Below are 18,431 nucleotides of genomic sequence, written 5' to 3'. Positions count from 1 at the left end.
TCCAGGATAGCCAGAACTGTTACACAGAGAAACCTTGTCTCAAAAAACCAGAGAGAGAGAGAGAGAGAGAGAGAGAGAGAGAGAGAGAGAGAGAGAGGGAAAGAAGGAAGGAAGGAAATCTGTTTCTACAATGTGGACAAGGAGGTGGTCCCTAGGGGACACAGTCATGCTGCTGCAGACACAGGTGGCAGTAGGACATGCCTGAGCAAGTGGCTCTGGAGAACATTCAGAGTCACTTGCTTTCCAGATCCCGGTTGGCAACCTAAGCAGGACAGAGCACTGTGGCTTTTGTTCTAAACCTCTAACGCGGCATGTATTCCCCACTTAAGGGTAATTTGTTCCTTTCCAAAAGATTCCAGCTGGTTAAATTTGAGGTGAAGAATAAGCCTCGTTAAGATGCTTCTCCGTTTTCATTGGCTGCAGAACGGGATGCATTTTAAAGTGCTGGACACTTGATGCGTGTCAGAAGGAACACCAGGCGAGAGAACACCAGGAGAGAAAGGCATGCACTAACCGACTCAGCTCTCAGCCTCAGATCACATAGGAGGCATCCTGTTTCCTAAATTCCTTTGCCTCTTTAAGGACCTGGGGATTTTCTCTGTATCCCTTCCTACTTCTCCTCCCCACTCCTAGCCAGGTCTACCTGAGCAAAGAACAGTTTCCTGAGCTCCCACTCTCAGCAGCTTGCCTTCAGCATACTGGGCAGGCAGTGGGGGCTTACTGTTCACAGCTTATACACCAGGAATGTTTCATGCCTGTCATTCATTCATCTATCCATCTATCCACACACTCGCTCACCTATCCATTCATCTGCACATCCACCCATCATCCATCCTTCTACCCAGTCAGCTATCTGCCCATCTATATATCCATCCATATACTTGTATGTCCATCTATCCATCCTTTTATCCGCCCACCTATTCATTTGTCCACCTGTTCATTTATCCACCCATCCATCCATCCATCCATCCACCTTCTCCCTTCCTACCCAGGCATTCATCATAGGATCTGTCATCCATCCATCCATCCATCCATCCACCCATCCACTCCCTTCCTACCCAGGCATCCATCGCAGGATCTGTCATCCATCCATCCATCCATCCACCCATCCATCCATCCACCCATCCACTCCCTTCCTACCCAGGCATCCATCATAGGATCTGTCATGCCAGCAGCCACTGCAATTGATTCACTGTTTACAAGGATGCCGCTGTGGTACAAGATGTGAACGAGCTACAGAAGTAGTGCACATGCTCTGTTCAGAAGGTAGGGGATATTCAAAGAGCTTGCAGTAAGACATTATCAACAAGAATGAAAAGGGAGGTCCAGGCCCGGCAGTCAGGGAAGGCTTCCCAGAGGAAGACAGAAAGCTCAAAGATGGGAGAAGCCTATGCAAAGGAGGGAGGGGCAGCCCCGCCCCTTCCAACCCCCACTCCCACCCCACCCCCACCCACAATGGGGACACAGAGGCCTACCCCAGGCCTGAAGCCTTAGAACTTGCTTGGCAAGATGGGGGTGGGACTTCCCCCTGATAGTTGTCACTTGGTGACTTAAATTCAGCCATTTTGGAAATGAATAGCTGTTTGCGCTAAGCCATGTGCCAACTCTTGCCTCCCTCCACCCTCCCTCTCAACCCTGAAGACTCTGAGGGAATGTCTCCCTCTTCTAGCTAAAGAATCGAGTCCTTTCCACTTCTGCGTGGATCTTGAGGCATCCTGTCCTAATATGGCACCTCTTCCTCTCTGGCTCCACCTGTTTCTCTACAGCTGTCTCTTCCCATGAGCCCTTCAAGGACACTCCAGCCACCACCTTCTTTAAAGACAGTTCCTATGTCCTTCCCACCCCATTTTCATTTTCACCAGAGGAATTTGCCTTCATCTCCCCTTCCCCAAGTCCCCCTCAGAGCCCTTGGCAATGACTGACCATGGAGTCCAGGGTCCTAGAGTCAAACTACAGGTAGGTGTTGAGCCTATCACTGTCACCACCCAGCGCAGCACTCACTAGATTCTTACACCCAGCAGAACAGCCCTTGCTCTCTCCCGCCCCATTACCCCCCTCCCTCTCTCACTTCCCCCTCCCCGCTTCTCTCAAGCAGCTCCTGAAGTTCCTTTGGGAATTTAGTGTAGAGAACCCCAGCCACTGTTTGGTCTGGGAACTAGTATTGTGTCGTCCAGCTAGGATCCTGGTGCTTACCAACCACTGACGCCTTTACAAAAGCAAGTTGTCAGTTCACAGGCTTGATTAAAGAATTAAGTAGACAGATGGTATACATAGGACCCATCATAAAACGGCACTCAGTGCAGGCGGTACAGAAAGCATTAGGTCTGCGCTATTACAACACTCCTTTTTCTTTCCGCCCTCTGCTTCTACCAACCCTTCCTTCCTGAGTCTTTTTTTTTTTTTAACTAATTTATTTATTTTATATACAGTACCCTGCCTGCATGACAGAAGAGGGCACCGGATCTCATTATAGATGGTTGTAAGCCACCGTGTGGTTGCTAGGAATTGAACTCAGGACCTTTGGAAGAACAAACAGTGCTCTTAACCTCTGAGCCATCTCTCCAGTCCCCTTCCTGAGTCTTGATTTTTCCAGGTTGCATTAAGTCTCTTTTCACCCATCCTCACCCCTCACCTCCAGGCTGTAACGGTAGATTTCAGGAAGTAGAGGGGGAGACCATCACTTCCCTGTTCTATGTCCACACCGCAGGACTTCAAGTAAACCCAAAGAAACTCCTAACTGGCCTCCAACTCCTCCCTCAAGGGCGATCAGGAGCTTGGCAGTCAACACTTCCATCTAGTGGACCTTTGACGCAATAGCAACACAGAGACTCCCTTGGGATTAATGAACTAATGAATTAATGGTGAATCCAAAGGTCCCCATTCTATAAGGTTTCCATAGCATGTGTTGGGCCTCTGTGGGGGTGAAGTTGGGATCTTGCCCACTACAGCAACAGCTGTCCTTGCTCTCTTCTTGTCTTCCCATAGGCATGACCCTGGCTGAGGTCTTCAGGGAAGAGGGCCAGGGTGTGTGTGTGTGTGTGTGTGTGTGTGTGTGTGTGTGTGTGTGTGTGTATGTGTGTATGTGTGTGTGCGTGTGTGTGTGTGTGTGTTGCTGCTCAGTTTCCTGGAGGAAATCCTTCATACTGAAAAGATTATGTACTGTCACAAATGCACAAATAGCAACAAAAAAAATACATTTATGGTTGGGGGATGCCACAACCTGAGGAACTGTGTTAAAGTGTCACAGTGTTAGGAAGGGTGAAAACCACTGCTCTAAGCAATAGCTGCTTGACTCCTGCAAACCTGGCCCTGGGGGCTGTGCATGAGATGCCAAGTCCCCAAGAATGGTGATCTAAAGACAAGTCAGGACCCCACATCTCTCCCTCAGCTAACCCAATCCACTCACTTCCACAGCTGAGGGGAACTTGACTCTGGGCGCAGGCCACATGGTGATCTTCTCTCTGAATTTATTACACACAGGAACGACCTTGCAGCTGATACTGCCCAGCTCTGGGTATACAACTTCAAGGTTCCTGTGAAGAGAGGAAGGTGGTCACTTGGTGCCGGGGTTTTGGCCAATCCTGGGGCCCACAAGTCTGTAACCTAGCACTACTGGGGATGCAGAGTTAAATTGGGATTAAATTCTAAACCTGCCACTAACTAGCTGTATATAAAATTTATTTATTTATTTATTTTATATACAGTACCCTGCCTGCATGACAGAAGAGGGCACCGGATCTCATTATAGATGGTTGTAAGCCACTGTGTGGTTGCTAGGAATTGAACTCAGGACCTTTGGAAGAACAGACAGTGCTCTTCACCTCTGAGCCATCACTCCAGCCCCTCCTTTTTCTTTTTGAGTCAAACTCTTGCTATATAGCCAGGCTGCCTTTGGACTCTTGCCTTCATGCCCTAACCTTCTGAGTGTTTGGCTTAGAAACATGTGACCATGCCTGAATCAAAGGTAATTCCCCCCCCCCCACATCCAAACATTTCCAATTCACAGTTGAGTGAATCCACAGGTGTGAAACCTGCCAGTGGAGTCAAAAATTGACTGAACTGGGCCTATAAGGACATGAGCCACGAGCTTGTCAGAACATTATTACTACACTAGGAGGAGATGTCAGCAACCTTGTTTGGTGGATGAGCTCAGAGCCACAGCAACTGGTTGACAGGACCTGCCAGGGGATGTAGGGAGTAGATGTGGGGAGTAGTTCCACGTTCTTGTCACCCACCCGTGTCCTCCACAGGGCACTGCCAGCCCAGTGTGTGAAGACAGCACGTTGCTTCACATAAGAAGATACACTAAGTTGCACGAGTTGGTGACAAGGTGTTTATAAACTTACATACACAGGAGAATGGATTGTTTTCTTTGATAAGAGAGAACTTGTAGTTATCTCATGTGGTTCCTTAGGCAAAATGAGGGGGCAACGAGCTGAAGTTAAAAAAAAAAAAAAAAAGAGCTTTCAGCCTGGAGGGGAGGGGTGTTCTGAAGGGCTGAGCCTTTGGGAGACACTCCCATTGTGAGGAAGGCTCATAGGACTGTGAAGGTGCATTTGCGGCAGCTATAAAGGGTGCCAAACCCAGTCAGGTGGATAACTGTAGCTCTTCCAGTTCTGAGGCTGTGCCAAGATTCTGCCAGATGTAGGTGAGGCCTTGCCCCGAAAATCTTTCTTGGTTATGATTTATGTCCACTTGATTCAGAAGTAGCATTTCTCCTTTATGGATTCATGCCTCTAAGTACTAAGTCCAACATTCTAGAATTTCCTTGCCAGACTCCACAAGAGGAGCAGGCTCCCTAGCCAAGACTAGAAGCAGAGTTAAGCAGGCCTCCTTGGGAGTGAGCCAGCACACGGAGGTATTGCTCTGTCCTTAGGGCTTACGTGGCCAAGGCCACCTCTCACAAAGGTCTTGTGGTTTGAATGAGAAATGCGCCACCTCCACCATCCCCACCCACACCCCACCCCCCACCCGGGCGCTTGTGTTTGAACACTTGGTCCCAAGCTGCTGTTAGGAAATGTCCTAGCTCTCCTTAGGTTGCTGTGGTAAAGCATTGCCTAAACCAACTTGTAGGAGGAAAGGGTTTGTTTCACCTTAACCCTTTGCAGCCCATCACGGAGGAAGCCATGGTAGGAATAGACTGAAGCAGAGATAACAGAGGAACACTGCTTACTGGTTTGTTTTCAGTGGCTTTCTCAGTTTTGTTTCTTTGTTTCTTTTTTCTTTTCTCCCCTCACCCCACCCCCTTTGGTTGGTTTTTCGAGACAGGGTTTCTCTGTGTATCCTTGGCTGGCCTAGCCTGATTTGTAGACCAGGCTGACCTCTAACTCTCAGCCATCTACCTGTCTCTGCCTCCCGAGTGCTGGGATTAAAGATGTGCACCACCATGCCCCCACGGCTCTCAGCTTTGTTTCTTAGATGGTGCAGAACCACCCACCTAAGGGTGGCGCTGTTCACAGTGGATTGGGATCCCCCGCATCAACCATTAATCAAGTAAATGCCCATGGGCCCGTCTGAGGGAGGCAATTCCCAATGAGGGTTTCTTCTTCCAAGGTGATTCTAGTTTTGTGTCAAGTTTCCTCAGCCACCAGCTTGCAAGGGGAAGTGGCACAAAAGTGACAAGAGAAAGAGAAACCTCAGGATGGCTCAGGAGTCCAGTGAAATGAAGACTTCAATTTCTATCCTATAGAGTGCAGGGAGAATGCAGAACCCCAGGGTCTGCAGCTGGTGACAACCCAGAGAGACGGGAACCCCTCAGAAGTAACAAAGATAACTTGGGCCCCAGCTGGGACCACAATCCCTTGTGGGGTCCCTGGCAAAATACACATGGGCCTACTATTGAAAAATAACCTCTGGCCGCATGTGGTGGCACACACCTGTAATCCCAGCACTTGGGAGGAAGAGGCTGGCGGATCGCTGTGAGTTCGAGGCCAGCCTGGTCTACAAAGTGAGTCCAGGACAGCCAAGCCTACAACAGTGAAACCCTGTCTCAAAAACAAAAAAAAGAAAAAGAAAAGAAAAAGAACCTCCGGTCATGAGTACTTCTTACATTTCCTTCTTTTTGTTAAAACGCCACTTTGTCGGAAGCCTGGGAGAGGGGCCTTTCTGGGTGGATTTGGATGACTAGCTACAAACCTTCCTGGCCTTCCCCTCCACACCACCCTCTGTCACTGTGGTCTCCAGACTTCATGCCTGCTCTCACAAATGCTTGGCTAAGCCATGGTGCCACTGGGTTCGAGATGCACCCTCCAGGCCAACCCCTTCCCATCCCGCCATGCCCTGTTTACCTGCATAACGAGACTTCTGCTGATGGCAAGGGTTGAGCAACACATCCTTTTGCTCCTCCACCTCCTCCTGCCGGTGGTCTCCCTTTTCCGGGTTTCCCTCCTTCAGGTTTCCCTCCTTCTTCAGTGGACTCAGATGTTGAGAGGCCCACCCACAAAGCTGCTGCAAGGAGGATCAAGCAGAAGGCCACTACACACAGCTTCATCCGCAGAGACCCTGGCAACTGAAAGAGGAGGTGGGGGGGAGGGAATGAAGAAAAAAATGGAGTGATGCTGTGACCCTGTTCAGGGACTCTCTGTTCTCTTAGGCCCCTCTCCAGGTGGGCAAAGTTCTGTCTGATAAGCACAGCAGAAGAGCAGCCAGCTCCCTGGGCTCCCACTGCTGGTCTATTACTCAGCTGTGTATACTTTGGGAGGATTTGAGCCTGCTCCAAGCTGGGCTCTGTTTCCAGCCCTGGCTGAGGCCCCTCCCTGGCAGGACATAGCTTTGTTGTCACTCTTGTTCTGGCTGCCAGCTCTGAAGAAGAATGTGTGGAAAACGCTTGAAAATAAGGTTTAGGGCCCATGCCTTTGGGCTTTATGGCTGACTCCAGCCTGGGGAGGGTTGTGGGTTCAGCTGCTTGGCTTTACATCCAGTTTCACTGCTACCCACCTCCATGACCTCTGGGCCACCAGAACGTAGAGATGGTTGGACAGAGCAACTGACTCTATGTAAGAGGGGCTGCTCTGCAGGATGGGGCCACTACCCAGAGAACAGCTCTAAGATGTCACCTGGTGACAGAGGCTGCGCCTTACGGTGTGCTGACCAAGATAACATCAGGAACATCCAGCCAATACCAGGGACAACCAGATGTCTAAAGGCCACATAAGAACACAATCAACAAACAAAACAAAACAAAAAAATAAAAAAAAAAGAAAGAAAAAGAAAAAGAAAAAAGAACACAATCAACAAGAGCCAGGGCAATGTGGCACCACCAGAGCCCGGCTGTCCTACTACATACAACAAGCCCTGGATACCCTACACAACTGAAGTGCAAGAAGATGACCTTAAATCCAATCTTATAAAGATGATGAAGGCTTTTAAAGAGGAAATGAATAAATCTCTTAAAGAAATACAGGGAAATGCAATCAAACTGGTGAAGGAAATGAATAAAACCGCTCCTGACCTGAAAATGGAAATAAAAACAGTAAAGAAAACACCAGCTGAGGGAATTCTGAAGATGGAAAACCTAGGTAAGAGAACAGAAACTACAGATACAAGCATATCAACAGAATACAAGAGATGACAGAAAAGATCTCAGGCATAGGAAATATGAATGAAGTAAATGCTAAATCCAAAAAGTTCCTGACACAAAACATCCAAGAAATCTGGAACACTATGAAAAGACAAAACCTAAAAATAATAAGAATAGAAGAAGAAGACACCCAGCTCCAAAGACCAGAAAATATCTTCAACAAAATCATAGAAGAAAATTTCCCCAACCTAAAGAAAGAGATGCAGACAAACGTACAAGAAGTTTATAGGGCATCAAATAGATTGGACCAGAAAAGAAAATCCTCCTGCCATATAATAATCAAAACACTAAATATACAGAACAAAGAAGACTATTAAAAGCTGAAAGGAAAAAAAAGCCAAGTAACACATAAAGGCAGACCTATCAGAATTACACCTGACTTCTCCACAGGGACTCTAAAAAGCCAGAAGGGCCTGGGAAAATGTCTTTCAGACTCTAAGAGACCAAAGATGTCAGTCCAGACTGCTATACACAGCGAAACTTTTAATTACCATTGATGGAGAGAACAAGATATTTTTTGAAAAAAAAAAAAAAAAAAAACCAAACTTAAATAATAACTATCCACAAATCTGGCCCTTCAGAAGATACTAGAAGAAAAACTCCAACCCAAGAAACTTAACCACACCCAAGAAAACACAGGAAATAAATAACTCCACACCAGCAAACAAGAAGAAGGGAAACACACACACACACACACACACACACACACACACACACACACGCAAAAATGGATGCACGCGCACACGTACACACACACACAGAGAGAGAGAGAGAGAGAGAGAACCACCACCAACATCAAAAATAACAGGAATAACAATCGTTGGTCATTAATGTCTCTCACCATCAATTAACTCAATTCCCAAATAAAAATACATAGGGTAACAGAAAGGATATGAAAACAGAATCCATCATTCTGCTGCATACAAGACACACCTCAGCAACAAAGATAGACATTATCTCAGAATAAAGGGCTGGAAAAACGTTTTCCAAGCAAATGTGCCCAAGAAGCAAACTGGAGTAGCCATTCTAATATCTAATAAAATAGACTTTCAATCAAAATTAATCAAAAGAGATGACTAAAGACACTTCATACTCATTAAAGAAAACAATCCACCAGGATAATGTCTCAATTCTGAACATCTATGCCCCAAATGCAAGGGCACTCACATTCATAAAAGAAACATTACTAAAGCTTAAGTCACACATCAAACCCTATACACTAATAGTGGAAGACTTCAACAACCCTCTCTCACCAATGGACAGGTCATTGAGACAGAAACTAAACAGAGAAATAATGAAACCGACAGATGTTATGAATCAAATGGACTTGACAGATATTTACAGAACATTTCACCCAAACACAAAAGATTATACCTTCCTCTCAGAAGCTCACAGAACCTTCTCCAAAACTGACCATATACTTGGTCACAAAGCAAACCTCAGCAGATATAAGAAAATTGAAATAGTTCCCCTGTGTCTTATCAGACCACCATGGATTTAAGCTGGACTTCAACAACAACAGAAAGCCTACAAACTTATGGAAGCTGAACAACTCTCTATTCAGTGACTTCTGGGTCAGGAAGAAATAAAGACATTAAAGAATTTCTAGAATTCAATGAAAATAAAGGTATAGCATACCCAAACTTATGGGACACAATGAAAGCAGTGCTAAGAGGAAAGTTGATAGCACTAAACGCCATAATAAAGAATTTGGAGAGGTCTCATACTGACAACTTAAAAGCACATCTGAAAGCTCGAGAACAAAAAAAAAAAAAAAGCAAACACACTCAGAAGGAGTAGACAGTAGGAATCAAATGCAGGGCCAAAATCAATAAATTAGAAACAAAGAGAACAATACCAAAAATAAGGAAACCAAGGGTTTGCTCTTTAAGAAAATCAACAAGATAGACAAACCCTTAGCCAAACTAACTGAAAGGCAAAGACACACTATCCAAATAACAAAGTCAGAAATGAAAAGGGAGGCATAACAACAGACACTGAGGAAGTCCAAAGAATCATTAAGTCTTACTTCAAAAGCATATACGCCACAAAAATTGGAAATTTTTTTATAGATGCAACTTACCAAAGCTAAGTCAAGATCAGGCAAACAACTTAAATAATCCTATAACCCCTAAGGAAATAGAAGCAGTAACGAAAAGTCGCACAACCAAAAATAAAAAAATAAAAAAGCTCAGGGACAGATGCTTTTAGCACAGAATTTTACCAGACTTACAAAGAAAAGTTAATACTCCTCAAACTATTCCACAAAATAGAAACAGAAGGAACATTGCCAAACTCATCCTATGAGGCTACAGTCACTTTAATACCTAAACCATACAAAGACTCAACAAAGGAAGAGGATGTCAGATCAACTTCCCTTATGCACATTGATGCAAAAATACTCAATAAAATACTCGCAAACTAGGGCTAGTGGGTTTGAGAGATGGCTCAGCGCTTAAGAGCAATGACTGCTCTTCCAGAGATCCTGAGTTCAATTCCCAGCAACCATATGGTGCCTCACAACCATCTATAATGTGATTGGATGCCCTCTTCTGGCCTGCTGGTGCACATGCAAGCAGAATGTTGTATACATGCATACATAATAATAAATAGTAAACTTCGAACCCCTACCCAGACTAGCCGATGGACAGGACATTCTCCACCGTTAAGTGGAGAAGGAGATCTGACTTTCACATAAACTCTGGTGCCCCATATTTGACCACGTCCCTTGGATAGGGATGCCTGGTGGCACTCAGAGGAAGGAGAATAGGTCACCAAGAAGAGACTCGATACCCTATGAGCATATACAGGGGAAGGAGGTCCCCCTCAGTCACAGACATAGGGGAGGGGAATAGGGGGGAAGCGGGAGGGAGGGAGGAATGGGAGGATACAAGGGATGGGCTAACAACTGAGATGTAATTTGAATAAATTAATAATAAAAAAAGGAAAAAAATACTCGCAAACCAAATCCAAGAACAAATCAAAACCATGATCAAGTAGGCTTATTCCAGGGATGTAGGGATGGTTCAGTATATGAAAATCCATCACTGTAATCCATCATATAAACAAACCAAAAGAAGAAAACCTCACGATCATCTCATTAGTTGCTGAAAAAGCTTTTAACAAAATCCAACACCCCTTCATATTAAAAGTCTTGAAGAGATCAGGGATACAAGGTGCATACCTAAACACAATAAAGGCAATATGCAGCAAGCCAATAGCCAACTTCAAATTAGATGGAAACTTATAGCAATTCCACTGAAATCAGGGATAAGACAAGCCTGCCCACTCTCTTTGTATCTATTCAAAATAGTACTTGAAGTTCTAGCTAGAGCAATAAGACAACTAAATGAGATCAAAGGGATACAAATTCAAAAGGAAGAAGTCAAAGTATCACTGGTCACAGATGATATGATAATATACACAAGTGACCCCCAAAATTCTACCAGAGAACTCCTATAGCTGATGTATGCCTTCAGCAACATGGCAGGATACAAAATTAACTCAAAAAAAAATCATTAGCCCTCCTTTATACAAAAGACAAACAGGCTGAGAAGGAAGTTAAAAAAACAACATCCTTCACAATAATTACACACACACATACACAGACACACACACACACACACACACACACACACACACACACACAAGCATCTTGGTGTAACTCTAATCAAGCAAGTGAAAGACCTGTATGACAAGAACTTCAAGTCTCTGAAGAAAGAAATTGAAGAAGATATCAGAAGATGGAAAGATCTCCCAGGCTCATGGATTGGTAGAATTAACATAGTAAAAATGGCCATCCTACCAAAAGCAATCTACAGAGTCAATGCAATTCCCATCAAAATTCCAACATGATTCTTTACAGACCTTGAAAGATCAATTCTCAACTTTATATGGAAAAAAAATAGCTAAAACAATCCATTACAATAAAATAACTTCTTGCAGTCTCACCGTCCATTATTTCAAGCTGTCCTATGGAGCAATAGTAACAAAAACCACATGGTATTGGCATAAAAACAGACAGGTGGATCAATGGAATCAAATAGAAGACCCAGACATAAACCCACACACCTATAAACACTTGATTTTTGACAAAGAAGCCAAAACTATACAATTGAAAAAAGACAGCATTTTCAATAAATGGTGCTGGTCTAACTGGATATCAGCATGTAGAAGAATGCAAATAAATCCATATTTACTACCCTGCACAAAATTCAAGTCCAAGTAGATAAAAAATCTCAACATAAAACCAGATACACTAAATCTAACAGAGGAGAAAGTGGGAAATAGCCTTGAATGCATTGGTACAGGAGACGACTTCCTGATCAAAACACCAACAGCTCAGGCACTAAGATCAACATTTAATAAATTCATAAAACTGAAAAGCTTCTCTGTAAGGTAATGGACACAGTCAATAGGTCAAAACAGCAACCAACAGTATGGAAAGAGATTGCCACTACCCCTACATCTGACAGAGGTCTCATATCTAAAATATATAATGAATTCAAGAAAGTAGACACCAACAAATCAAATAACCCAATTTAAAAATGAGGTACAGATCTAAACAGAATTCTCAACAGAGGAATCTCTAATGGCTGAGAAGCACTTAAAGAAATGTTCAACATCCTTAGTCATCAGGGAAATGCAAATCAAAGTGACTTTGAGATTCCATTATATACCCTTCAGAATGGCTAAGATCAAAAACTCAAATGACAGTACATGCCAGTGAGGATGTGGAGCAAGAGGAACAGTCCTTCATTGCTAGTGGGAGTGCAAACTTGTATAACCACTTTAGAAATCAATATAGTGGTTTCTCAGAAAATTTGGAATAGTTCTACCTCAAGACCCAGCTATTCTACTCCTTAGCATATATCCAAAAAATGCTCCACCATACACGCGGACACTTGCTCAACTATGTTCATAGCAGCTTTATTTGTAATAGACAGAAACTGGAAACAACCTAGATGTCCCTCTACTGAATAATGGGTAAAGAAATTCTGGTACATTTACACAATGAAATACTACTCAGCTATTTTAAAAGGGGGGAGGTACATCATGAAATTTGCAGGCAAATGGATGGAACTAGAAAATATCACCTTGAGTGAGGTAACCCAGACCTAGAAAGGCATGCATGATATGTCCTCACTTATCTGTGGCTATTAACCACAAAGTACAGGATAACCTTGCTACAATCCACAGACCCTGAAAAACTAAGCAACAAAAAGGGCCCAAAGGAGAATGCTTGAGTCTCACCTGGAAGAGGAAATAAAATAGACATCTGAAGTAGATGGAGGGAGGGAATTGAGTGGGAGACGGGGTGGGGAGAGGGACAGGGGTGAGGACCACGTGTGGGGGGAGGGCTGGGAGAAAGAATGGAAATCAGTTAATGGGGCATCTCTGGGGTGTCTACAGGGATGACACTAGCTGAGATTCCTAGTGGTGGAGGATATGGAGCCTGAAGTAGCCCCCATCCTATAGCCAGGCAGGACTTCCAGTGGAGGGAGGAGGACACCATCCCACCCACAAAACCTTCAACCCAAAATTTGTCCTGCCTACAAGATGTACAGGAATAAAGATGGAACAGAGATTGAGAGAATTGCCAGCCAATGACTGGCCCAACTTGAGAGCCATCCCATGGGAGAGAGTCAACTCCTGGCACTATTAATGATGCTCTGCTGTGTTTACAGACAGGAGTCTAGCATAACTGTCTTCTGAGAGGCTTCATCCAGCAGCTGATGCAGATGACCCACAGCTGAACAATAGGTGGAGCTCAGGGAGTCTTGTGGGAAAATGAGAGGAAGGATTCAGGGAGTTGGAGGGGGTCAAGGACATCACAAGAAGACCTACAGAGAAATCTAATCTAGGCTCATGGGGGCTCATGGGGGGCTCACAGAGACTAAACCACCAATAAAAGAGCATGCATGGGCTGGACCTAGGCCACTACACATATGTAGCAGATGTGCAGCTTGGTCTTCATGTGGGTCCCCTAACAATTCAAGCGGTGGAGGCAGGACGGGTGTCTCTGACTCTGCTGCCTGCGAGGAGAAGGGGAGGGGGTGAATGGGGTCAGGGATGTGAGGGCAAGACTGGGAGGAGAGGAGGCAGGGATGCAGTCAGGATGTAAAATGAATAAATATTAATGGAAATATTTATGTTCCCAGTCAGGTGTGATGATATATATCTTGAAAGAGGCAGACCGATCTCTGTGAGTTCAAAGCCATCCTGTTCTACAAATCATGTTCCAGGCCAGCCAGAGATACACAGTAGGACCATGTCTTATAACAAACAACTGCTGCCACCACCCATAGGGCTGGAGAGATGGGTCCGTGGTTAATGCGCATGCTGCTTTTGCAGGAGACAGGGGTTCAAGTCTCCTCAGCACCCACATGTGGCTCTTCAACTGTCTTAAGCTCCAGTTACAGATGATCCAACAGCCTCTTTTGATCTCCACAGGCACACAGGCACACAGGCACACAGGCATGTGTATGGTGTACAGACGTGCACTAAGGCAAAACACCCAGACACACAAAGAGTCCATTCACCGAGAAGATTGTCCTTGTCCCTTGGCTCTGCTGGCCAAGGGGAGCTTGGTTTCTGTTGTGACTGTGTTGGAAGCTAAGAAATGTAGAGCCCTAGGGTGAAGAGTCAACTTGGTGGTTAAGGACAGCTGCTGTCTTGAAAGACCCAGTTTCGATTCCCAGAACCCGTGTAGAGACTCAACATCTCCTTAGACACCAAGGACACATATGGTGCACGGAGGCAGACAAGTCTGAAAACTAAAGGAATAAAGAAAACTTTTAGAAGGCACAATCTAGCATGGAGGCTTTGCCTAGAATCTCAATACTTGGTGGGGGTTGAGACAGGAGGATTGGCAGGACTACACTAATGAGTTCTAGGACCCATCTAGGCTTCATAAAGGGACCCTTTCTCAAGAAACAGTTAAAGAAATAATGAGTTCTAGACCTGTCTATGTTTCATTAAAGGGACCCTTTCTCAAGAAACATTGCAACAAGAAAAACAAAACAGGGAAACTAAAGATGGTAGAGACTCCTGAGAAGTGTTTTGGTGATTAAGAGCCCTGTCCTTGGAAGGAGCTAGTGATCACTATTATTAAAGAATAGATCTGAGGCAGCTAAGGGTCTCCCTAGCAAAGCCAAGCATCTGTTTGTACCATTCTCTTGTGCCCACAAAACTATAAGCTAAATGAATCCAGTTCTTTATAAAGTAACTACTAGCCTTAGGGATTTTACTTTAGGAACAGACAACAGACTAATGCAAAGATATAGCAAATATGTGTGTGTGTGTGTGTGTGTGTGTGTGTGTGTGTGTGTGTGTGTGTGTGTGTGTGTACTGACTAAGCATCAGAGATCCAAACTATATGAAGTTTGGAAACATTGACAGATTTAGAGAAATGGATAACTTGATGATAACAGAGAACACAATAGTATACTTAAAATTTTTTTTTAATTTCATTTATTTATTGTGGGGGATGCACAGACAATGGCATACATGTGGGAATTAGAGGACAATTAATGGGAGTTATTTCCTTTTACCTCATAGGGCCTGGGAATTGAACTCTGATCATCGGGCTTGCTTGGCAGCAAGTGTCTTTACCTATTGGGCCATTTCAATAAAGCAATAAAGGACCTGAATAATACTGTAAACCAATTGAATGTATCAAGATAAACCTAACAACCCACTCAACAACAGGATAATGAACATGTTCCCAAACTAAACACAGGGAACATTCTTCCACATACTGTGTTAGGCCACAAAAGCAAATCTTAATGGATATAAATTGTGGAAATCATACAGCGTGTGTTTTGGATTCTGTGGGGTGTAACTAGAAAATAACATGATCATGGTTGGAGACTTTAACACTCTCCTGAAAGGGCTCGGTGGGTAAGGTGCTTGCTGAAAGCCTAAAGAAAAAGTACTGGTAAAGTCACAAACAGGTTGAACTGAAATAACATACATTTGTGGTGATGCTGGGACTCAAAGCCAGAGGCTCATGCATGCTAAGCAGGTCATCTATCAACAAAGGCCAATCCTAGTCCACCAACAGCACACCAGTAAACAGACAAGGAGGAGATCATTAGGAAAATCAGAGAGTAACCAGAGAGGAATTGAAATAAAACACAATATACCAAGGTGGATGGGATACAGAGAACACTGGACACAAGCTTAGATCACTGTAAATGGCAACATTACAAAACAGTGAATGGCTAGGTGTGGCCCATGCCTTTAATCCCAGCATAGGCAAGGACAGATGGATCTCTGAGTTCAAGGCCAGCCTAATCTACAAAAAAAGAAAGAAAGAAAGGAAAGGAAGAGAGAAAGAGACAGAGACAGACACAGAGAGACAGAGAGACAGAGAGACAGAGAGACAGAGAATAAAACAGGGCACCATGGCCAAAATGTTGAGCAGCTCACAACCACCTGTAAGTCTAGCTCCAGGATATCTGGTCATGTACACACACACACACACACACACACATACACACACACACACACACACACACACTCACTCACTCATATAAATAAATGTTTAAAAAATAAGCAGAAAATTCTTACATCAAAAATTTTTAAATGAGGGCTAAATATAATGGTGTCTGCTTTTTATTCCAATATACAGGAGGCAGAGACAGATATGCTTCCATGAGTTCAAAGTTAGCCTGGTCTACATAAGCAGCTCAGAAACAAGCTTTTGTGTTTATTGTAGTCTAATTAATGGCTTCCAATAAAGATACTAAGAGCACAAACATCATGTCAACACATGGGGATTGTTAGCTATAACACCAGTTAGGCCCATGCTGAAGAATATACCATATATAAAAATGGAGTCGCAGTGGGTCACAGTTTTAAATCTAAGAACAAAAAGTATAGCGCTCAGAAGAAAACACAGAAGGAAACTGTCATTGGATTGCCATGGATTTGGCAATGACATATCTTTTCTCTCTTTTCTCTCTCTCTTTCTTTCTTTCTTTCTTTTTTCCAAAAGCACAAGAACCAGAAGCAAAACAAAAACAAACAAACAACAATAACGACAAGGGCAAAAGCAAGCCGCACGCCACCAAAGTTGAACTTACTTTCTCCTTCTAGCGACAGACCCAATCTATGGGTCCCCATATTTCTGAGGATGAGAGGAGATAGAGTTATTTTTTGTTGTTGCTTTGGTTGTTTTTCCTGCTTCCCAGGAGGCTGCGGAAGAAGAGGATGTGTGACTGGAGAGAGGGCTCGGCACTTAGGATGCATGCCGCCCTTGCAAAGGACGCCTATTTGGTTCCTAGCATCCACAACTGACTCCAGCTAGGCGATCCAATGCCCCCTTCTGGCCTCCGGGGATAGCTGCACACACATGACATACACACATATACATAAATTAAGAAGCAAATATCCTTAAAAGAAGTAAATGTGCTAAGACTGTCAGATTGAGGCTTCTTGCTAAGATCACTTGTGCTCTTTGCCCAGCCCAGAGCCCCAGGAATGGGAAACATTCCAGCAGCGCTCTTTCGAGAGAGGATTAGAGAAGTGCTTATGCTCAGAGATGTGCACTTAGAAGCAACACCACAGATGATGTATTCAGATCACATGAAACTGCAGAGTTAGAAAATGCTATCCTTGACACTCATTTCTGTTAGCTCTCTAGGCCAAGATTCTGCATCTCAGTCTGTCCTCTTTTTTTTTTTTTTTTTTTTTTTTAAACTCTGACTTATGGAAAGAAAGACCCTGTGTCGCACCAGGAGCCAAAAGTGCTCTTTTCACTTACCCGGTTTAAGGCATTCACTATTGCATTGCCCCCAGGCTCATTTGGACGACTTCGATCCGTTTTGACGCTAGCAGAGGTCCCTCCTGGGGACCCTGGCAGTATTGGCTCTAACGGGAATGAGGGTTATCTGGGATTGAGGACCTGGGAGTCTTTGAGAGGAAGCTCAGGCCAGGGGAAGCAGTTGGCTGTTGGGGAGGCAGTTGGAGAAAGTTCCAGAGAAGTTCCAAGCTTTTACTTTGGGTGGGAGAGGTTGTCATCCTCCAAAGGACTCAAAGGCAAAGAGTGGGAAGTTCAAGGACAATTCTTTCCCCATTCCTCTTATTTTTCAAGGGACACTACAGATGCAGGATGAGAAAGCTGCCAGCAGATGCAGAAAGTCAAAGAGGCAAACAGCTGGGTCCAGCATTTAGAGCAGCATCTGAGTGAGTGCAAACGGCAAGAAAGCTCAGGCAGAAGACTTCCTTGGAGCCTTTTGCCTCCCCAACCTGTGTGACCTGGAGAAATCTAATGAAGAATTCACTTCTTGCCTCCTCTGGTACAGTTTCTCCCCCCCCCCCCCCCCCCCCCCCCACCAAAAAATCAGCAAGCTCTTTTCCTGCCACAAAGGAACAAGCTCAAGGGAAAACTCTGGGTCTCAGGACATGGATTTCTTTGCTGTGTTTGAATAATCACCTCCGGATTTGCAGCACTTGGGGGCACAGAAGCAGGAAGAGCTCTGTGAGTTCATGGCCAGCCTGGTCTACAAAGGGAGTTCCAGGACAGCCAGGGCTACACAAAGAAACCCTGTCTTGGGATGGAGGGGGGCAGAGGGGGATAGGAGCTGAGAAATACAGCTCATTTGGTGGAGTACTTACTTAGCACACATGAAACCCCAGGTTTAATCATAGCATCACACACACCAGGCATGGAGGTGTGAACCTGTCTATTACAGCACTCAGGAGTTGGAGACAAGAGGGTCAAGAAGTTAAAGGTCATTTTTCCACTGCATAGTAAATACAAGGGCAGCCTCAGCAAAAGAGAGGCTATAGTTCAATCATAAAGCACTTGCCTAATATACCCAAGGCCAAAATTTTGACCCCCTAT

At 44.5% G+C, this 18,431-nt stretch overlaps 1 protein-coding gene across 1 annotated transcript; it reads right to left on the bottom strand.

Moving 5' to 3' along the window:
* Window positions 1-3,388: 3,388 nt before the first annotated feature.
* Window positions 3,389-6,490, bottom strand: Pebp4 (phosphatidylethanolamine binding protein 4). The gene is made up of 2 exons (XM_051160779.1): window positions 6,288-6,490; window positions 3,389-3,533 (listed from the first exon to the last, which is right to left on the bottom strand). Exons 1-2 carry the CDS (start codon window positions 6,488-6,490, stop codon window positions 3,389-3,391), a joined length of 348 nt encoding a protein of 115 aa, XP_051016736.1.
* Window positions 6,491-18,431: the final 11,941 nt, after the last annotated feature.

This window comes from Acomys russatus, chromosome 18 (assembly GCF_903995435.1).
Source record: "Acomys russatus chromosome 18, mAcoRus1.1, whole genome shotgun sequence".
NCBI classification, from domain to species: Eukaryota; Metazoa; Chordata; class Mammalia; order Rodentia; family Muridae; genus Acomys; species Acomys russatus.
The sequence above is the reverse complement of the archived record's forward strand: the minus strand, read 5'-3'. Positions and strand labels throughout refer to the sequence as shown.